Below are 16,922 nucleotides of genomic sequence, written 5' to 3'. Positions count from 1 at the left end.
TCCTCTGCTCCCCATACTCGTCCAGGCTGACAGCGCGTGCCCTCCCACAGACACAAACACAGATTGCTGCTGGATACCATTTTTGCACACTGAATTGTACACCACCTTTTACATCCTTCTAAAAACCAATTAAGGTTCATTTGTCCACTTGGAAAGCCCATGGGGACAGTGGTCAAGGTTAGCTGTTTCCTTGGGCCATGCAGATATTCTGTAGTCTAGTGTGCACGTAAGCCATCAAAGTCACATGGCGCACCATTTCTTGCAAGCAAATCTCAATCCGAAGATAAGATATTAAAAATACACCATGGGCAGTCCAGGTTGTATTACTGTCGTTAAATTTTGTTTTTGTTTTGTTTCTTTGTTGCTCGACTAATTCCTCTCTTTCTAGTGAAGACTCGTCTCATTCTAAATCGCTCCGAGCTCCAAGATAAATGTAGTTTTAATGTTCTAGCAGCAAATTTGACTGATCCCTTATCAATTCCAGCACTGTATCTCCATTTGTTCCGTAGCTCCCAGCACACACAGTTCCCATCTCGAATAACGTCATAACCTTCATATTCTATGGTCCATTGAACGCCGCCTTCACCAAACCGATTTTCGTAGTAATTGATATGCGCCACTCTCACCAATGAATCCAGATTCTTTGATGCTCTCACGATATCGTCGAGCCAGTAACAGTGAATGGACAATAAAAAGATAAAAGAACGGCAATACAAACGCCAGGTCGAGGTTGTCTCGTCAGCGCTGTGTGGTGTACGCCGCCGGGCTGTCTTGTCGAAACTTCGGCACGAGCCTACCCATGACGGGCGGGGCAGACATTGGTGAAGCTTGTCTGCTATTGCGCAGAGCTAGGATCCTAGCTGCTTCGGCACATTTGACTTCAAACTTCTTGCTACGCTCCTGCTCACGCGCCATGTGTTGCATGCGATGCTGCCAATCGCGGTTCGCCTCCTCTTTGGTTCTGTCATACATGAGTGTCCTCTCGCCCTTGGTCCAAGTATTGTCAAGCTTTCTTGCCATGAGCTCAGAGACACAAACAGGATGCTCATCCATAGGCCTCAATACCGAAGACGCGCCCCAAAAACACTCAAAGGTAAGCTTAGCCTGGTTATTGACATTATCCAGACCCCAGAAAACGACGGTATCACCGTGGTAAAGCTGTACCCATTCTTTAGAGGGAGACTTGGCGTTCTTAGGATCGTGCGAATACAGGGGCACGTTATTGATGCGCAACCCGTTTGTAGCCTTGGTCGAAATGAAGAATGCATACGACTCGGGTTCAGGAGAGGTGCGCGTAGTACTAGTTGATCGCTTACGGTCCCATGGTCTAAAGTCGCTTGAGGATCCGGTGTATCCCTCTCTCCACAAAGCCATCTTGAAGGCGTGCTTTGGGACCTTGCTCTCCATTGCCTGTGGATATTTGATAGTATTATCGGCTGATCTACCCCATGACACGACGGGATCCGTAATAGGAATCGAAATGCTCCTGACCAAAGACCCTGGTGGGGAGGTGAACCGAGCAACGACTGTCTTCGAGGTTGATTGGACCATCAATGGCGGGGGCCATTGCGTCTCGGGAGGCAGAGTATCAGGCAGTGAGTCCTGGCCATCATCTTCCGATTGTGGTGGTGGAGCTGTCGGGGGCATGTCCCATTCAGTGATTTCGCCCAAGGGCCGGTCATCCCGACGCAGGAGAGGCCGAGTCTCTTGCAAAGAAGCATCTGCCTCTGTCCTGCTGTTGGTCGGTGGAAACCAACGCATAGCAACCTCCCATAACGGCGTGTTCCCTGCGCCAAAGTCTTCGTTACGTTCCTCAGCGGCGGCCTTGAATGCATTGTGCTGTGAATGTGTCATTTCGGGATAGTTCAAATGCCACGTCTGCTTGTCTGCGGCATCCCAGAATGTTCGTTTGTCCACAGGATAGTCAATGAGGCGGCCAGAGTCACTTTTGGCCGCCGGCGGAATTTTGGCAAGGAGAGTGTATTCGTCGTCGTCTTCGTCATCTGACAAATCATCTCCATTGGACTTGAGTCTTTTGAAGGACGGCTTCATGTTCGCTGAGACACTCTCGAGTTCGTCGCTTGTATCATAGGTAGGCTTGCGCTTGCTCGTGTTTAAATCACCCATCTCAGAACGCAAGCCGGATGTGGTGCGCGCTAAAGATTTCATGTTAAGGTTTTCCAAAATTGCAGAATCGCCACCTAAGCTCTGAGAGCCAATAGCTTGATTGGCATGGTATGCACTCTCGTCGATTGTGGAGTCGGTTGATATAGCCAGCCGATATGTGTTCTGCGATCTTCGCTTTTGTCGAGGAGTTGACAGGTCATCAGAATCGAAGCTGTCGTGGATTTCGTGTTCTTGGATATCAGTTTCTCCAAGGCTTTCTCCACTTTCTCCGGGTAATGGTACATTCATCCGGGATTCATGGATAGCACCAGAGCTTCCAATAGCCGAGTTGTTGACCTCGCCCCAAAACCGATCTGGTGGAGGCTGGCCAAAGGTATAATTCTCCTTGTCTTCCTCCAACTCCATGGACGAATCAGGTTCCGGGTCTAGAAGAGCGCTGGAACCAATGTCACCAATGGACTCATGCTGTCGTCGTTGCGCTCTGTCATTTAGACTAAGCTGAGATGCTCCCTGCTCCAATCCGTCATCGGATATTTCATCGGCAGATTCCACATCAGGGCTTTCCAGCCAAGGGTGGCTCTGCAGTTCGGCGATTGTCGCTCGTGTCTCAGGCCGGTTGTCAATCATCCGTCTGAGAAAGTCAATACCATCCGTAGAAACGTTTTCGTCCATCAGGGGGGCTACGACAAGCGGCTGGGTCATGATGTGATGGAGAAGCTCTGTATAGCTTGTACCGTTCCTCACAGGAAAAGGTGGGTGACCAGTCAAAGCATAGAAGAGCACGCCGCCGAGGGACCAAACGTCAACGGCATGATCATATCGTTCTCGAGTAGGGGGCCGGCGACTCTGTTGACGAAGCCTGCGACCCTTCTCGTCGTATGTGCCATATTCGGAGTAAACTTCAGGGGCACAGTATAGTAATGTGCCACAGAAAGTTTTGAGGAATGTTTGCTCCGTGTCGATCATTTTAGAGAGGCCAAAATCTGTTAGTTTGACAACGAACGGATCCAGAGACGAAATCAAGATGTTGTCCGGCTTCACATCTCGGTGTGTGATGCTGTTGTCATGCAGATATCCCAGGGCATCGATCAATTGCCGAGCCATAATCTTCACGTACGTTTCTCTAAGCATTCCCTTGGTCGCGACGAGCTTCCCCAAATCACCTCCTGGGACGTACTCCATGATGATGATGAATTGATGCATGTCCCAATCAAAGTGCTCGATGTATTGCACAATGTTTTCCTGTGGTTATTTAGTCCAAGCCACGACAATTGCAAGCGAGACAGATCGCTTACATGAGAAACTCGTTGCATTATTTTCATCTCGTTTTCCACTTTCTGGTCGAGGACACCGTTTTTCATGAACTTGCGCTTGTCGAGCTCTTTGGCAGCATATGGCATACCAGTGTACCTATCTGTCACCTTGTACACGACCGCAAATGCGCCTTTGCCGATCTGACCGACGCGGTTGTACCGTTCGCCACCACGAAATTCCCGAGGATGTCGATAGGCGGCTGGCGGATCAAGTGGCTCAGTCTCGGGGCCGTCCCGATCATTTTTGAATGGGGGCGGAAAGAGGTTCACCTGTCGCTAGTCAGCAATGAACTTGCGGTACGGCAAGCAAGAGAAATAACTCACAGGGCCGCTTGGTCCGGGACCTATAGTACGGTCCAGGTCAAGCTCTTTGCCTTGCTTCCGGAAGTATTCCCTGAGATTCTTCTGGTATTCGAGCTCAAGAGATCCTTCCCGATGCGGCATTCGCACGATGAATTCCATGTCTTGCGCATTCTCGTGCATGAGAATCTTGACGTTTGTGCCGCTCTCTAGTGTTCTTTTTGTTTGGCTCAGCTGTCCGTCTCGTCCGTCTCTCTTCTTCTTGAGCATTACATCATCCACAATCGTGCCATTCGTTGAAGTGTCTTCCAACATGACGACCCCATGATTGTTGATGTAGATGCGAAAATGGATGTTGCTCAGCCGCCGCAGAGGGTCGTTATGGAAGCATATATCACATCGGGATGAGTTACGGCCGAAGGTGAAGCCCAGGTTCGGAGACCTCGCGTTCGCCGACAGCCTCAAGACAATGGCATGGTCTCCTACGGCGCGGGCCCTCCCAAACTCGCCGGGACCGTCTTCGCGCCGGGGGTCGGTCCTGACGGCATCAGCTGCGTACCTGCCGGCGATATGTGGGCTTAGTATGTCGGCGAGGCCTTCGACTTCTCGCCTGGCATTCTCGGTTCGCGGGTATAACATGCATACGATGTCTGCTATGTCTTTGTCGGAAAACCCCGAGTTCTGTTGGCCGAGTCGTCTTGGGTCAACTGTGTTCTGAGTTGCTGCGAACAATCGCGGTTAGAGGCTTGTCAGGGGAGACCAAAAACAGCTGGGACTTTGTGGCGAACCTAGTTGTGTCGAATCTTCCTGAGAAGCCATCGGGCCAGGACTGGGTGGCCCTTGAGCCGAGACGATTCGAGGGAAGACTTCGGCCAGAGATGGTAACCAGGTTGGATACAGAAGGGAGGCGTCAGGATAGGCAGAGATGGGATACCGACTGCGGAGATCGGATTCCGGCAGCCGGTAACTGAACAGATCAGACGAAAATCACACAAATAACCTCCCGTTCTTCAATTGAAGCCATCCGAAAGAAAGGTGGTCGGCAACGTAGGCAGAAGCTGGATCGCTAGGCAGAAGCTGGATCGCAAGGCAGTTTCGGTGGGGGGTTGTCGTTGCCGGGGTTGCGGCGTCGCGTTTACAAATAGAAAAGCTGCGACGGGACTACAGGTACCAGTAGTTGCGATGCATGCGCATCCTCCGAGGCAAGACAAGGCAAAGGCAGAGGCAAAGAAATATATTACAGTAGCAATGACCGAGGGTTGTAGGACTATACGACTATATAGGGAGAGGCAGAGGTGCAAAGGTCATGTGGGCGCGGAAGGGGAAGGGACGACTCGAGAAGGCGTTCACCATATCACAAGGCCTCAAAGTCGACCGATGTCATCTCTCCCAAAATTATTTTAGTTGGGCGAACGAGGTGTCACGTCTCACGTCTCGCTCAGGCGGCATGCACGCTGCAAGGTCTAACGTTAAGGTAATGGACGCGGAGAGGTCTGGTGCCAGGGTGCTTGCTTTGCCTCTCGAACGGCGGTGGGGGGGAGCGGGGCCAGAGGCACCGACAGGGAGGTAGGATCTGGTCGACGATTGGTCGTAGAGCAACTTGTCGGCTGTTCACCGTCATCTCCACCGACCGCCAGGCCTTTTTCGGTAGAGCCTCAGGGCGGACACAGCTTTTCCTGACGCCCCCTGCCCACTGTCCAGTCGTAACACCGTCGGGAAAAGGGATTGCAGGTACTGTAAGTGACTAGGTTAACGTTAATGACTTCTCTCCAGCTCAGTCGACCGACCACACATTCCGGGCATCTGGGACGGCATCACCTTGTATACATTTCCCGTACACGGTCCTAACGCAAGTCGTTCGCGACACATACGCCAGTGTTCGATTTCCAAGTACCGCCGTCAAACTTCCCCAAGCTATATGACCCGTTTGCCTGTCTTGTCTCGAGATGAGAAAACCATAAACGTCCAGCTATGTCTTGTCCGACGTTGCACTGCATGCAAGCGACCTAGTCTGCACCGTTACGGGCTTGCAAGCGACATGGCAAAAAGCAACGACGTCTCATCCTTCCGCGGCCGTGGTCTGCCTATAAGAATCCATATGTTCGACGTCAATGACAGTATCATTGATCCCCCTTGTTCTCTGCTGCATTGCTAGTCAAACTTGGAAGGAAGATCGCATGCATTGTCGCATGATGGCCATGCTTGTCAGGGGCTCACCGCGGCAAAGCTGGAGACTTGGTACAGAAGACTCCAATAACCAAAAAGAAAAAAGAAAAGAAGAAAAAGACATCAATCTTCACCGAACTTGAACCCTGAATTCGAATGTTGTACACAAACTGCATAGCCCTAGAATCCGAACATCAACCCCCACCCCCCCTTGTTCTTGTTGCGTTTCTCCTACTGTATAGACTCACTATTACAATTCACACACCAAGATCCCGGACTTTTGACATGTAGAACAAGTGAATGTGAAATTAAAAGACATTACAACATCATTGTCACAGTCAGTTCAGATTCGACCTTTGGAAAAAAGACATTAATTTCAAGCAACAGCCGTCAGACTCTGCCATGCTACGCATCTATATGCAAACTTGCTTGCTACACAAAAGTGCCATGTCGGTGTTCCCACACGGTACTACAATGCTATGGTAATCATACATTCAAACCAGAATATATGTATAAAATGAAACAAAAGCAGATGTGGAAAATGGAAAAGGGAAAGGATAGAACCCCAATCAACCGACTCTTCTACCGTATTTTCGCTTTTCTGTTCTTTATGCGTCAAGTCTCGTGATCATGTCATCTCGTAGAACAAGATTCAACCGAAGAAACCCTTCTTCTTTTTTGGCTTACTTTCAACGTCCTTGAGGATATCGTCAAAAGTGCTAGTACCGGCTTGCAGGGAGTCCTGCCGAGAGCTTGTTCCTGAATCTGGACTGGCAAAGCCGGGTGCGGGCCCCACGCCATGGATATTGCCGGAGGATCTACTTCGTGCCATCATGGCACTTACTGGCCGGGGGCCAACAGAGCCGTCCCGCCCACTGAAGACACGCGACGTACGCACGCTTCCGCGCCGCGTGTCTTCACCGGGCATGGACACTGGCTCGAGTCCAAGAGCGACGCTTGACCGGTAGCCCGGTCTGCCAGCAGGGGATGAGCCCCTGGGCCTTAACGCAACCCCCGGTGCTAGGGTTGTGGGCGACTCACTTCGCTCGATCATAGAGACGCCCGGGTCATTATCAGTAAAGACAGACTGTGGTGCTTCTAGTGGAGGTAGCTCCAAGGGCTCCGCCATAGGGCCTGCCATGCCGGCCTCCCACTGTTTCGCAGCAACCCAGCAATGGCTCCTGTGGTATATACCCTCGATAGAAAACTCGACGGTATCCTCACTCAACTCAACGTAACCTGCACCGCCCGAGACCTCGTACCACCTCTTGCGCGGTTCTGCATCATCGCCCATCCACGGCGGCTGACCCCGTGGCGGTTGACACAGGAAATACTCCACGCCCTCAGTGAAATGGAGTCCCGGAGCGTCGACCACCAACATCGGCAAAGACTGAATAACAACGTAGAGGAAAATCCAGTATCCGATTCGCTGATCCGCAATTTCGCTGATGGGCTTGCCCTTGGCTTCTTTCTCCTCGAAATCCTTGAAATGTTCGATGAAAGGAAGCTTGAGCCTCAAAGTCTCAAAGTCGTACGATTTGCTGAGAATCAAGAGGAACTCATGCTCCTTGTAGTTGCTATCCAATTTTCTCTGCTCCTTGGCTGGTAGATCGTGATAGTTCTCTTGAACCGATTTGAAATCCGGTAATGTGGGCACGTCATATGGTATAGGGGGTAGGACAGGGGGCGAAGAAAGATCAAATTCAGTGAGGATCCTGCGCAATGCCGACATTGGGTCATTCTCGTCCTCCTCCATCTGGTCCGAGTCCATTGACCGCGGTGTTAAAGAGTGCCGGTCGACAATAAGGTCGTACAATGCGCAGAGATCAGAGTACAAGATCTTCAGGACTTGTCGGTTTAACCCGCTCTCTGTAAATGGGTTCTTCTTGCTTCGTGCTTTCGGCGGCCAGCTACCAAAACTGGATTTGTAATAACCGAGGACGAATGACCGCATTCGATTGAAGGAAGACCTCCATCTGCCAAACTTCACGGTCTTGTACTGTGTCGCCGAGCTGGCTATGCCGGAAAACAGTGCTGGAAACTCAAAGTTTTCAAGGCGATTGTTGACATTGTTCTGACGATTTAGGAGCTCTAGGTGTCCGCGCTCTAGTCTTTGCCGTGTAGGTGCTGATACCTGTTCCCAAAGAGGAGAGCTCAAGTCGCGCAAGGCAGGGTACTTTCCTACGGCGTGAGAAAAGGCTTCGTTGTAAAGGTCCCATGATTTCATGCGTTCGCCAAGAATGAGTGCCTCCAGTGTCTTCTCTCTGGAATTTCGCACATCGGCTACAGCCAAACCTTCCATGAAGAATCCGAAGCTCATATCCACTGAGTCTCCAAAAGTAGTGCCGTCTACACTAGTGAACTCGAACTAAAACCCATGTTAGTACCTGCATCTTCCAAACAGTATTCTCTTGGGAGTGTTTTCGGCAAGAGAAAAGTCTCTCATGGATGTGCTCACCTCTGCCAGTAGACCGGCAACCTTCATGAGAACTGCGAATATGGTCGGCTGTTCCTTGTTCCCAACCAAAGGCTGTCCCGTCAAAAGGGCGAACATGTTACGAATCGCAAGCAAGCGATCCAAGTCTGGTTGCGGGCCATTGCCAGGCTGCAGTTGTCCTTCCAGAATACTGGCCAAGTACAGCTTTGATTCGCCGAGGGTCTCACTCTCCGGAGGTGATGGTGGTTCCTCGTCTCGTCGTTCAGCGTCGGTTGTCGACAGGCTGTTACGACCTGTGAAGCTTGTGCTGCGCGGCCGCCCAGCACCCGGCGATGAATTGGCTTCGGCTTCAACTAGGTCTTGGAAATTGAGCGAATAGTCGGTAACGAACTGCATAACCTTAAAAGAAGGCCCCTTCCCACTAGCCTTCGGATGCAAGTAGACCAAGACGTTGCCACTTTCATTCCAGAGCTCGGGTACGCGTTCTCCCTTCTCGAGAAAAGATGTGTTGTAGTCTGCCTTCGTTTGACCCAATGTCCAAGCTCCTGAGCCTTGTCCGCCTCTCACATCCGTAGAGTTGGAGCGAGACCTCGTTCCTGGAAACCAAGATCGTCGAAGTCTACCACGCTTTTCGACTTCCCGAGTGGGACTCTGGCTGCCATTGCTCGATCCTGGCCGTGAATCGACGGCGGTTGCTACGGGTGTTGGTCGAACGGGAGTGCCTGGTTCCAGTCTGCCGTTAGGTGGTTGTGCGGAGGAACTTCTCTGCCGCAGCTCTGTGGGCGAAGGCGCCAGAGCAGTGGCCTGCGCGGGTGGAGAGGTCGGCCCATGATGTAAAGAGTTACTTCTGCGTCTCGGAGACAGCGGGGGTTCTGCCAACTTCGGAGATGGTCTCGTCTCCGTGAAGTAGAACCCTGGATCACTAGGGGTGATAGGTCTCTCAGACGCATTGGAAGGCACTGGTGGTGCTGGCACTTTCGGGAGAGGCGGTGGAGCCTGGGCCTTCCTCAACTTACCCGTCTTTACATTGTCCTGGGAGGACTTCTTCTTGTGCCCGCTCTGCTCTTCCGAGCCCAAAGATCCTCCCAGTGTTAGTTTATCGGTACTGGGCGATTCGAATCTACTTCGGAGTTGAGCCTCCCATTCGGACATGGTTGAGTGCTTCTCTTTGACGGGTGAATCCGTTTGCGATGCTTTTCGGTTGAAGCTCGAGTCTGAGGTCGGACTGATCAGTGACGGAAAAAACGATGACAGCCGACTCAGTGTGGATCTCCTCCGCGAGACTTCGGGTCGCGGAGGCATGAGCACTGGCCCAGTACTGGCCATTTGGCCAGTTGTGTTTGCGACGTCGGGAGATAAGGTAGACGCCGATTTGGCACCGTCAGGCTGATGTGAAGTTTCCAGCTCGCTGGGGGACAACTCTATTGTCGGCGTGCCTGTCTTTTCCTCGGTGATGCGAGGGCTCTCCGCAGTTGGGTCCCGTTCGGCCGTCGTGTTCTCCGAGTACAAAGAGGAAGAAAGGGAGGCAGGAATAGAACTACGGCCACTGCTGGCACGATTTGACTTACTTGAAGCCATCTTTGCTTGTTGCAATGAACCCCTGACCTGAGTTCTTGAACTTACAAGTAACAAAGTTCGAGAAATAGAGGGCTGCGCAAGCCTCCCCTCGCTAAGCCCACGACTCGTGTGGGTTTCGATGGATGATCCTTGGTCTCAACCACCTTTTAGCTGGTGACGTTGTCTCCACACAACGGTTTCGTGCTTTAATGGTTATGTGCAGATGCTTGTGACGCGCAAGCAGCAAAAATTGGCAGTGGAGATGTACTAGGACTGGGCGATGCGATCTCGGGCGCTGCGGCAAGAAGTGGGCAATATGGGACAAGCTTAACTGAGTAACCACTGAGATGATATTGCTGTGGGTGATTTTCATAAAAGTTGGAGTTGATAACTAAATTGGATAGGTCTGAGGGACCGGGTATAGTGAGCGGTATGCATGGAAGTCTTTAATCTTTCTAGAAACGGTAGAGCACCTGACGACCCCGGACATGAGGCAATCGTTCCTGACCCAGCCCAGCCCACTGTGTGCCCACCATGCAAATGCAAGCAGCCGGTTTACTGTAAATGCAAACCAACCCGAATACGTGGGTGAGTGAGAGTGCCCTCTGCACAATGTAACACGGCCGGGATTGAAGAGCCGTCCAATTGGCAAAGACCTGCCGACAGATTCAGGTTCAGGTTCAGGTTCAGAGCCAACGACGCAATCCTGTCGAGCCACGGCCACATGCAACATGTTCGCAATGCGTCATTCGCCAAGTACAGACAGGGGCAGAACCGAAAGGAATAATCCCGGGGTACTGGGCCAAGGCCATTTCCTTTCTCTCCCTCTCCATTGCTTCACTTTACCCTGGTCGTCTCAGGGCGATCAAGACGACCAACAAATATCGGATTATGACAGCGCGAAATTGCCCCGAATCTGACCATCACAATTTACTCAAAACTTCATTTCAAAATACAGCACCGTCACAATCCAGCAAAATTGCTCTTAACAAGTCAAAACCCCGCCCTTGTCCAAGGAAACCGGGCTACAAACGCTACTGCCAGAGCTGAGGAATTAGCTGGCCTAACGTGGCGTTAGGGGTCCTCCGAAGAGCTGCACAGGGCTATTATTAGCCTCAACTGTTTTAACCTTACAAAACTCAACTGCACAACCCAGCAGTACGGAATACATACGGACCAGAGCCAGCGCCATTCGCGCATATGCGTCTCGGCACTGAGAACTCGTTCATTCCGCGTGGTACAAGTTGCAGCCCGTAAGGTCCCGCTGACTCATTCTGTATCCTCTGATGGTAGATTGTCCTTGTGTTGAGTAAATAGCGATATCTCGGCCAATTCATGAACACTATTGCCATCCACTCCGCCCCATACTGAAACCTGAGGAGGTTGAAATTTCTAGTCTGCGCCCAAATCGGCCGCCTCCCGCCTCTCGCATCGCTGCTCTCTGTACATATAGCTATCTGCTACTAACTTAAGGCTCTCTGAATATCCTACATATCACTAGTGCTGACGGCCAGAAGTTTTGGCGCGGGTTTCATTCGCATTCTTTACGTTCTTCGCACAAAGTAGTACCTGGCCAATCGTTTGAGTGAGCGTGGCGACGCATCAGAGGTGGTAAACTATCCTCGCTATTGTCGCCGACACGACGCTTCATAGGGCTGAAAGGAGGAGGTAACACAGCCACCCTCCACGCTGTTTAGTACTACACGCCACTGTATAATACTCAAACTGCCTGTGCCAGAAAATTTTTCGTCATCCTTTAGTCTAACCTAGGGCTAACATACCTGTCAAGGCTGCCTAGCGGATGGATTTGTTACTTAGACTCGTGCTGCTTCTCCTCGGCGCCGGCTTCGGGAGCGACAAAAAAGCCCACCTACTGTAGGGGATCCAGTACATAGCACAAACATATAGCCATAATGTCCGGGTGGTCGAGACGCTGGAGGACATTGTCCGAGATATGATTGGCTCTCCTGTGAATTACCTGCATGGGTAGCTACAGAACCTGGCTGCGAGCCAGCTGTGTAGGATATATGTAGGAGAGCAGTGAAGCACATTAATGTAGCAGGTCATCCCGATCTCGACGTAACAAAACTCCAATTCACTAAAGGTACAGTACACTAGTACTATTCTTCTTGTTTTCTTTATTCTTTTTCTTTCTAGTAGGACCGTATCGCCCATGTGATAATGCTACTATATTATCAAAGTGATTAGAAACAATATCGTACGACCTGTCGTGTTACACCGAGATTTCCGGGATTGCATAGAGCACAACTCTGTCCCTCAACTCGTTTGCAGATGGTAGAAATACGGTTGCCCTTTGCAGGCCGCGTCAAAGCCCACACATTCCATGCTATGCTGCTGTATTACGAATACCAGCTACGTAAACCAATCGTCTGCGTCAGTGGTCACTGCTGCAATTACTCCACCCTGACGCGTAGTAACACTTATTTGACCATATTCAAAATTGAACTTTGCTTCTATATAATTTGAGCCTTCCTGGAGACCCTACCCAGCGCCAGTTCTCAGCTCTGATTCCGTGTTCTACCGAATCGGTTACCGCTGTGTTTGTTCGATTAGCTGAGTCGTGCCTCTGGGAGGGGTTCGCCATGTTGAGATCCACTGCTGTATGTACACACAAATACCTTCCTGACAGTGCAATACCTAGTATTATGAGTACCCGGATCCGTTATGCATTGTATCACAATTTGGTTTGTGGGTTGTGTTCCCGTGCCGTTCAATTCCTGTATTCATTATTTGGTTTCTATTCTTGTTTCTTTATGTTCCATGACCAAACAAACACGGCGGTATATAAAATTCTTGCACGATATCTGCTTGGTTTTTAGAATACGGCCTACTTGGAATGAGCACCTAAAAGGCCACGACTGGGAATTCTAGCCATATTCGAGGTATATATAAACTGACGGAAAACGCCTGTGTATAGTAAAGCGATACTTGTTGGTTCGGCATCTCAGTGGTATACTATAATATTAACCTTTATGCGGTATAACAAAGTGTGTGTTGGGACATATATCTGGCATATTCGGCATCATCAATTGCAGTATCTGGCAGTTGAGTCCTCCAGACCTAGTGGTATCCGGCGGCGTCGCACCACCATCTCATGACCAGCAGCATATTTTTCTGTTCTCTGTTCATACATATGATTGCAGCGTGGCATGGTTCACTATGAATTTAGCTACCAGCAGGCGTTGAAACCAATACTTGGATCAATCAGCTGTAAAGTGTGGGTTCTAGCAAAATACGACTGATTTCTTCGACACTTTTGTTCTATGGACGCCCGAGCTTACATTACTTACTACATCATCTCTTCCCAACGATTCTCTCATCCGATCAGAACATCTATTCAGTGGGGTGCTGGACGTACGTGACCCCGGCGCCTGCTTTGAAAGCGCGTGAAATGTCCAGAGATTCCAGGATATGCGTAATACCCTTTTTTATATTTTAACACTAAACATTCTATCATTGCTCGTTCTACTCATTAGAAGAAAAGTCCACAAAATACTGACGACGACCTACACACGTACATTGAACAGCACACAGTGGTTAGTCTCTTCTCGCCGTACAATTATGTGTTGATCATTAGAAGTGTCGAAATCTAGGCGGAACAACAAAAGGCCGAACCTCGAACACGTAATCGGAAATCCCACCAAACCGTTTATACTCGCGCACATCAGATCACCTCGTGGATAAACATTCGAGCTAGTCCTTCATCGCTGACCCCTGCAAAAGTTATATCAAGAACTCTCACCACACGATAACCCCCACCAGTGACCGGGTTATTTTGACATAAAAGGTTGCATATTTTGACCCGTATTGTTTGCCTACGAGCCAATCAGCATATTTGGCATATACCGAAAAGGGTAATCTGACAAGGAAGGTGTGTGCGCTGCAGTCGGTGAGTTGAATGGCGGGTCCGATCATAATCAAGGCAGAACCCACGGCGTACCCATATCAATTGATCCTCTGCGTCGACCCCTGGGTATGTTTGATGAGCAAAGAAATAGAAAAGGTTCGTCAGTATCATGTATATGCAGGCGTACGGTCGTCGATGCCCAAGGGAAGGTGGTGATGCTATTGGCGCTGACTGGTCAGGTCTCAGTTGTTTTGCCGCTAATACTTTCCAATAATTTGCTTCCTTGTAACCTTGTAGATGCAGGCTCCCTGATAGGCTCCCAACCCGTTGCCTATTTGGGTGAAATTGTCTGAATCTATATCTCATGAACACTGTAACTAACGTTCAGTCTATAGTTCTATAGCATTATATAGACTTAATTCACAGCCTTGCGCCCGACCACATAGCAGTTGAGAGGCTCCGGTGTCCTGGCCCCCAAAATGCTGTGCATACAGAGAACGGGGCCTCAGAACTGGCCGCTTGTCACATGACTCGACCAGTGAAGAGCCGATTATTGTGCTACGACGGTTTTCGGTGAAAGCAGGGTATGCTATTCGTCAATTGAATACTAGCTCCATACTATCTCGCCAATGAGCTTTCACACTGCTATACGCCCCGGGGAGTGTTCGCGGATGAGCAACCATGGGGTCTCTACATCTTCGAGTCCAGTATCACAGGTCTGGAATACCTTCATTGCTTGCCCTTCACCTGAATAAGACAGTTTATCGTCTAATTTCCCCCACTCAAAATACGAGACCCGCTCTATCTGCGCCTGACGTCTGCTGATTCGGTTGTACTTGGGTTAGACAGAAACAAGGTACATATGACCAGTGACTTATACGCACGCACCATAAGAATGGGTAACCACGGGAACCTACCCCAGCTCGTCGAGCAAGTCCAGCATGTCATTCGACAGGTACAAAAGCCCCGGCTCCTCCAGGATCCGGGTGCCGTTAGTTTCAATCTTCCCAGTCCCTCTTCTCTTCTTTATAGTTTAGAAGTTAGTGAACCTGGCGACGAGAGCATTTGTGAAGATTTCTTCGATTGGGCTTTGTGGGGGACCGACCAAGTCGAAAAAGCACAATCTGGTACCAAGTCTGAAGATTCTTCTATGCCTGGACTCACCTCGGCGACAACTCCGCCGCCATCAGAGAAAGGCGGTGCTCCTCCATCACCTAGGGAGGTAGAAGATCGTACACAGCACAAGGACAAGCTTAAAGAGGCTAGGAGAGCTGATGACAGCTACACCTTCCCCCAACGAGAGCTTCGGCCCAAGGCAGATTATGTTTCACAAATTTCTTTGAGCACTGCCGTCCAACACGTATTGGTGGCTAGACCAGGCCTTATAAGGTCTACCAGAGAAAGCTCACTACCGTCTCCACCGTCTAGCCCTCGGTCCAGCAGTGACAGAAATGGCCCGCCAAACAGCTCCCGATTGTCTCGAGGCAAGCGTGTTGGACCTCTGAAGAATGGAGATGAAGTAGCAGACGTGCGAGCATTAGGAGCTTGCATTTGCTGTCGCATCCGCAAAGTCAAAGTATGTATTTTATGCGGTTTGTGTTTCTTAGATCAAAGGATCTAACGTCTGAATTAGTGTGACGATCACGAAGTCTGCGGGACGTGTGCTGATAGGGCATCGAAACCGAGTCTCTGGCTGGAGGGCATTACTGGTCAACAAATATGCTTCCGAAATCCTTTTGCGGACAACCAGTTGTTGTTCCCTCAAATCTCAAGTAAGCTAAGATCTTTCTCGCTGGCGGACGGAAACACCACAGCCGAATGAAATGAGACGTGGCTTACGAGAAGTAGAAACTGAAGCGAATCGTCAACCCGTGGTATGTCGACCAACCCCGGTCGATTTTATCAACGACATTCGCGTTTTCTTCCGATCCAACACCGATGTTCGGCAGGCGTTGTTGCTTCAAACTGTCTTGAAGGATGGTCGTCTCGCTGGAAACGAACGAGAATCCAATAACTACAAGCTGAACATCGATGAACAGCCCGACGGCAGCAAGCTTCAGGATTGGGCCGAGCACCACATGAATAGTGTCGGAATCACCGACTTTCAGTCTGCCTTGGACCTCTTCGTCTTGAAATATGCAAAACAGTCAACAAATTTGCCACAGGTAGGCACACATTCTTGGCTGCTGCAATGCTATGCTCACCTATCCCAGCATGATCTTCTTCGGAAGGTTCACAAAATGCGATGCTTGTACAAAGTTTGGAGTCAAAAGGACTTCGTATTTCTTGAGAACCCTTCTACGCCTGTACGCGTGCTTCCAAAAGCTTTGCAGACAGGTTTGAGAAACCTTGCCAAATTCGGCCTTAAGCGGCTAGAAGGAGAGGTTTTTGCGTTGCTCGACAAGTCCCTTTGGATGAATGGGGCCAAAGTCAACGAACAGGACCGAATGGGCCTATGGGTATCAGTCATGCAACTGATCCTGATGTATCGAGATATATTCGGAAAGACAATGGCAGCCAGTAATATTCCGCCAAGTAAGCATGTGTTTTGCTAAACTTATGATTGTCAAACTGACTGGCTCGAACAGGTCATGCATATTATCGAAGCGCATGTCAATTACGAAAACTATCCGTAAGGTTGTTCTCGGCACTTGTCGTGATATGTGAAGTCGCATCATTTGGAAAGAAGCCATTGGCCTTCGACTTAGAAGTCCCGGGCACCGATGCTGTGCAAACCGCGCGACGCTTCATGAACAACTGTCTCCCACTCCTCGAAAGACACCGAGATGAATTCTGTAAGTATCATGTGTAGGGTTTTGTGTTGTGGTAGTATTGATAGACGTCTAGTTGAAAGCGTCGAACACAGACCCGACCTCCTGGACAAACTTCTTTTGAGTTTGCGTGGCCGAAGTCCCAAGAAGGGTCAAACGGCGAAGCGCCAGAAGACGACAAAATAAAGTGATCAAGAACGCGATATCGACTTAGGTTCTTGAGTGGATATGTTCAGAAGTAGCGACCAAGGTTACTTTTGATTTTTTCTTTTGTCTGGTTGGTGAGACTGGAAAACCGCCGGTGTCAATATCGCATGATTGCGCCAAGGCGTTCAGGTGTTTGATTGATACCCCAGAGCACCTGTTGTTCGAGATTCATTTGG

The 16,922-nt window shown here is 50.0% G+C and overlaps 3 protein-coding genes across 3 annotated transcripts; 1 reads left to right on the top strand and 2 right to left on the bottom strand.

The window, feature by feature from the left end:
- Positions 1-584: 584 nt before the first annotated feature.
- Positions 585-4,740, bottom strand: BKA67DRAFT_189867 (uncharacterized protein). Its single transcript, XM_046095346.1, has 4 exons — positions 4,529-4,740; positions 3,765-4,462; positions 3,423-3,710; positions 585-3,369 (listed from the first exon to the last, which is right to left on the bottom strand). Exons 1-4 carry the CDS (start codon positions 4,557-4,559, stop codon positions 739-741), a joined length of 3,648 nt encoding a protein of 1,215 aa, XP_045961720.1. The 5' UTR covers positions 4,560-4,740; the 3' UTR covers positions 585-738.
- A 1,489-nt stretch (positions 4,741-6,229) lies between these two features.
- On the bottom strand, positions 6,230-10,106 carry BKA67DRAFT_189846 (uncharacterized protein). Its single transcript, XM_046095345.1, has 3 exons — positions 9,912-10,106; positions 8,365-9,557; positions 6,230-8,274 (listed from the first exon to the last, which is right to left on the bottom strand). The coding sequence occupies exons 1-3, from the start codon at positions 9,919-9,921 to the stop codon at positions 6,559-6,561; spliced, it is 2,919 nt and encodes a 972-aa protein (XP_045961719.1). The 5' UTR covers positions 9,922-10,106; the 3' UTR covers positions 6,230-6,558.
- Positions 10,107-14,663: 4,557 nt separating this feature from the next.
- BKA67DRAFT_532692 (uncharacterized protein) lies at positions 14,664-16,725 on the top strand (the record flags this gene model as incomplete). Its single annotated transcript, XM_046099570.1, has 6 exons — positions 14,664-15,344; positions 15,402-15,540; positions 15,617-15,933; positions 15,982-16,303; positions 16,357-16,563; positions 16,616-16,725. The coding sequence occupies 6 exons, from the start codon at positions 14,664-14,666 to the stop codon at positions 16,723-16,725; spliced, it is 1,776 nt and encodes a 591-aa protein (XP_045961718.1).
- Positions 16,726-16,922: the final 197 nt, after the last annotated feature.

This window comes from Truncatella angustata (genome assembly GCF_020726525.1).
Source record: "Truncatella angustata strain MPI-SDFR-AT-0073 chromosome Unknown BKA67scaffold_2, whole genome shotgun sequence".
Lineage (NCBI taxonomy): Eukaryota > Fungi > Ascomycota > Sordariomycetes > Amphisphaeriales > Sporocadaceae > Truncatella > Truncatella angustata.
Note: the sequence above shows the minus strand (reverse complement) of the source record. Positions and strands in the feature narration are given on the sequence as shown.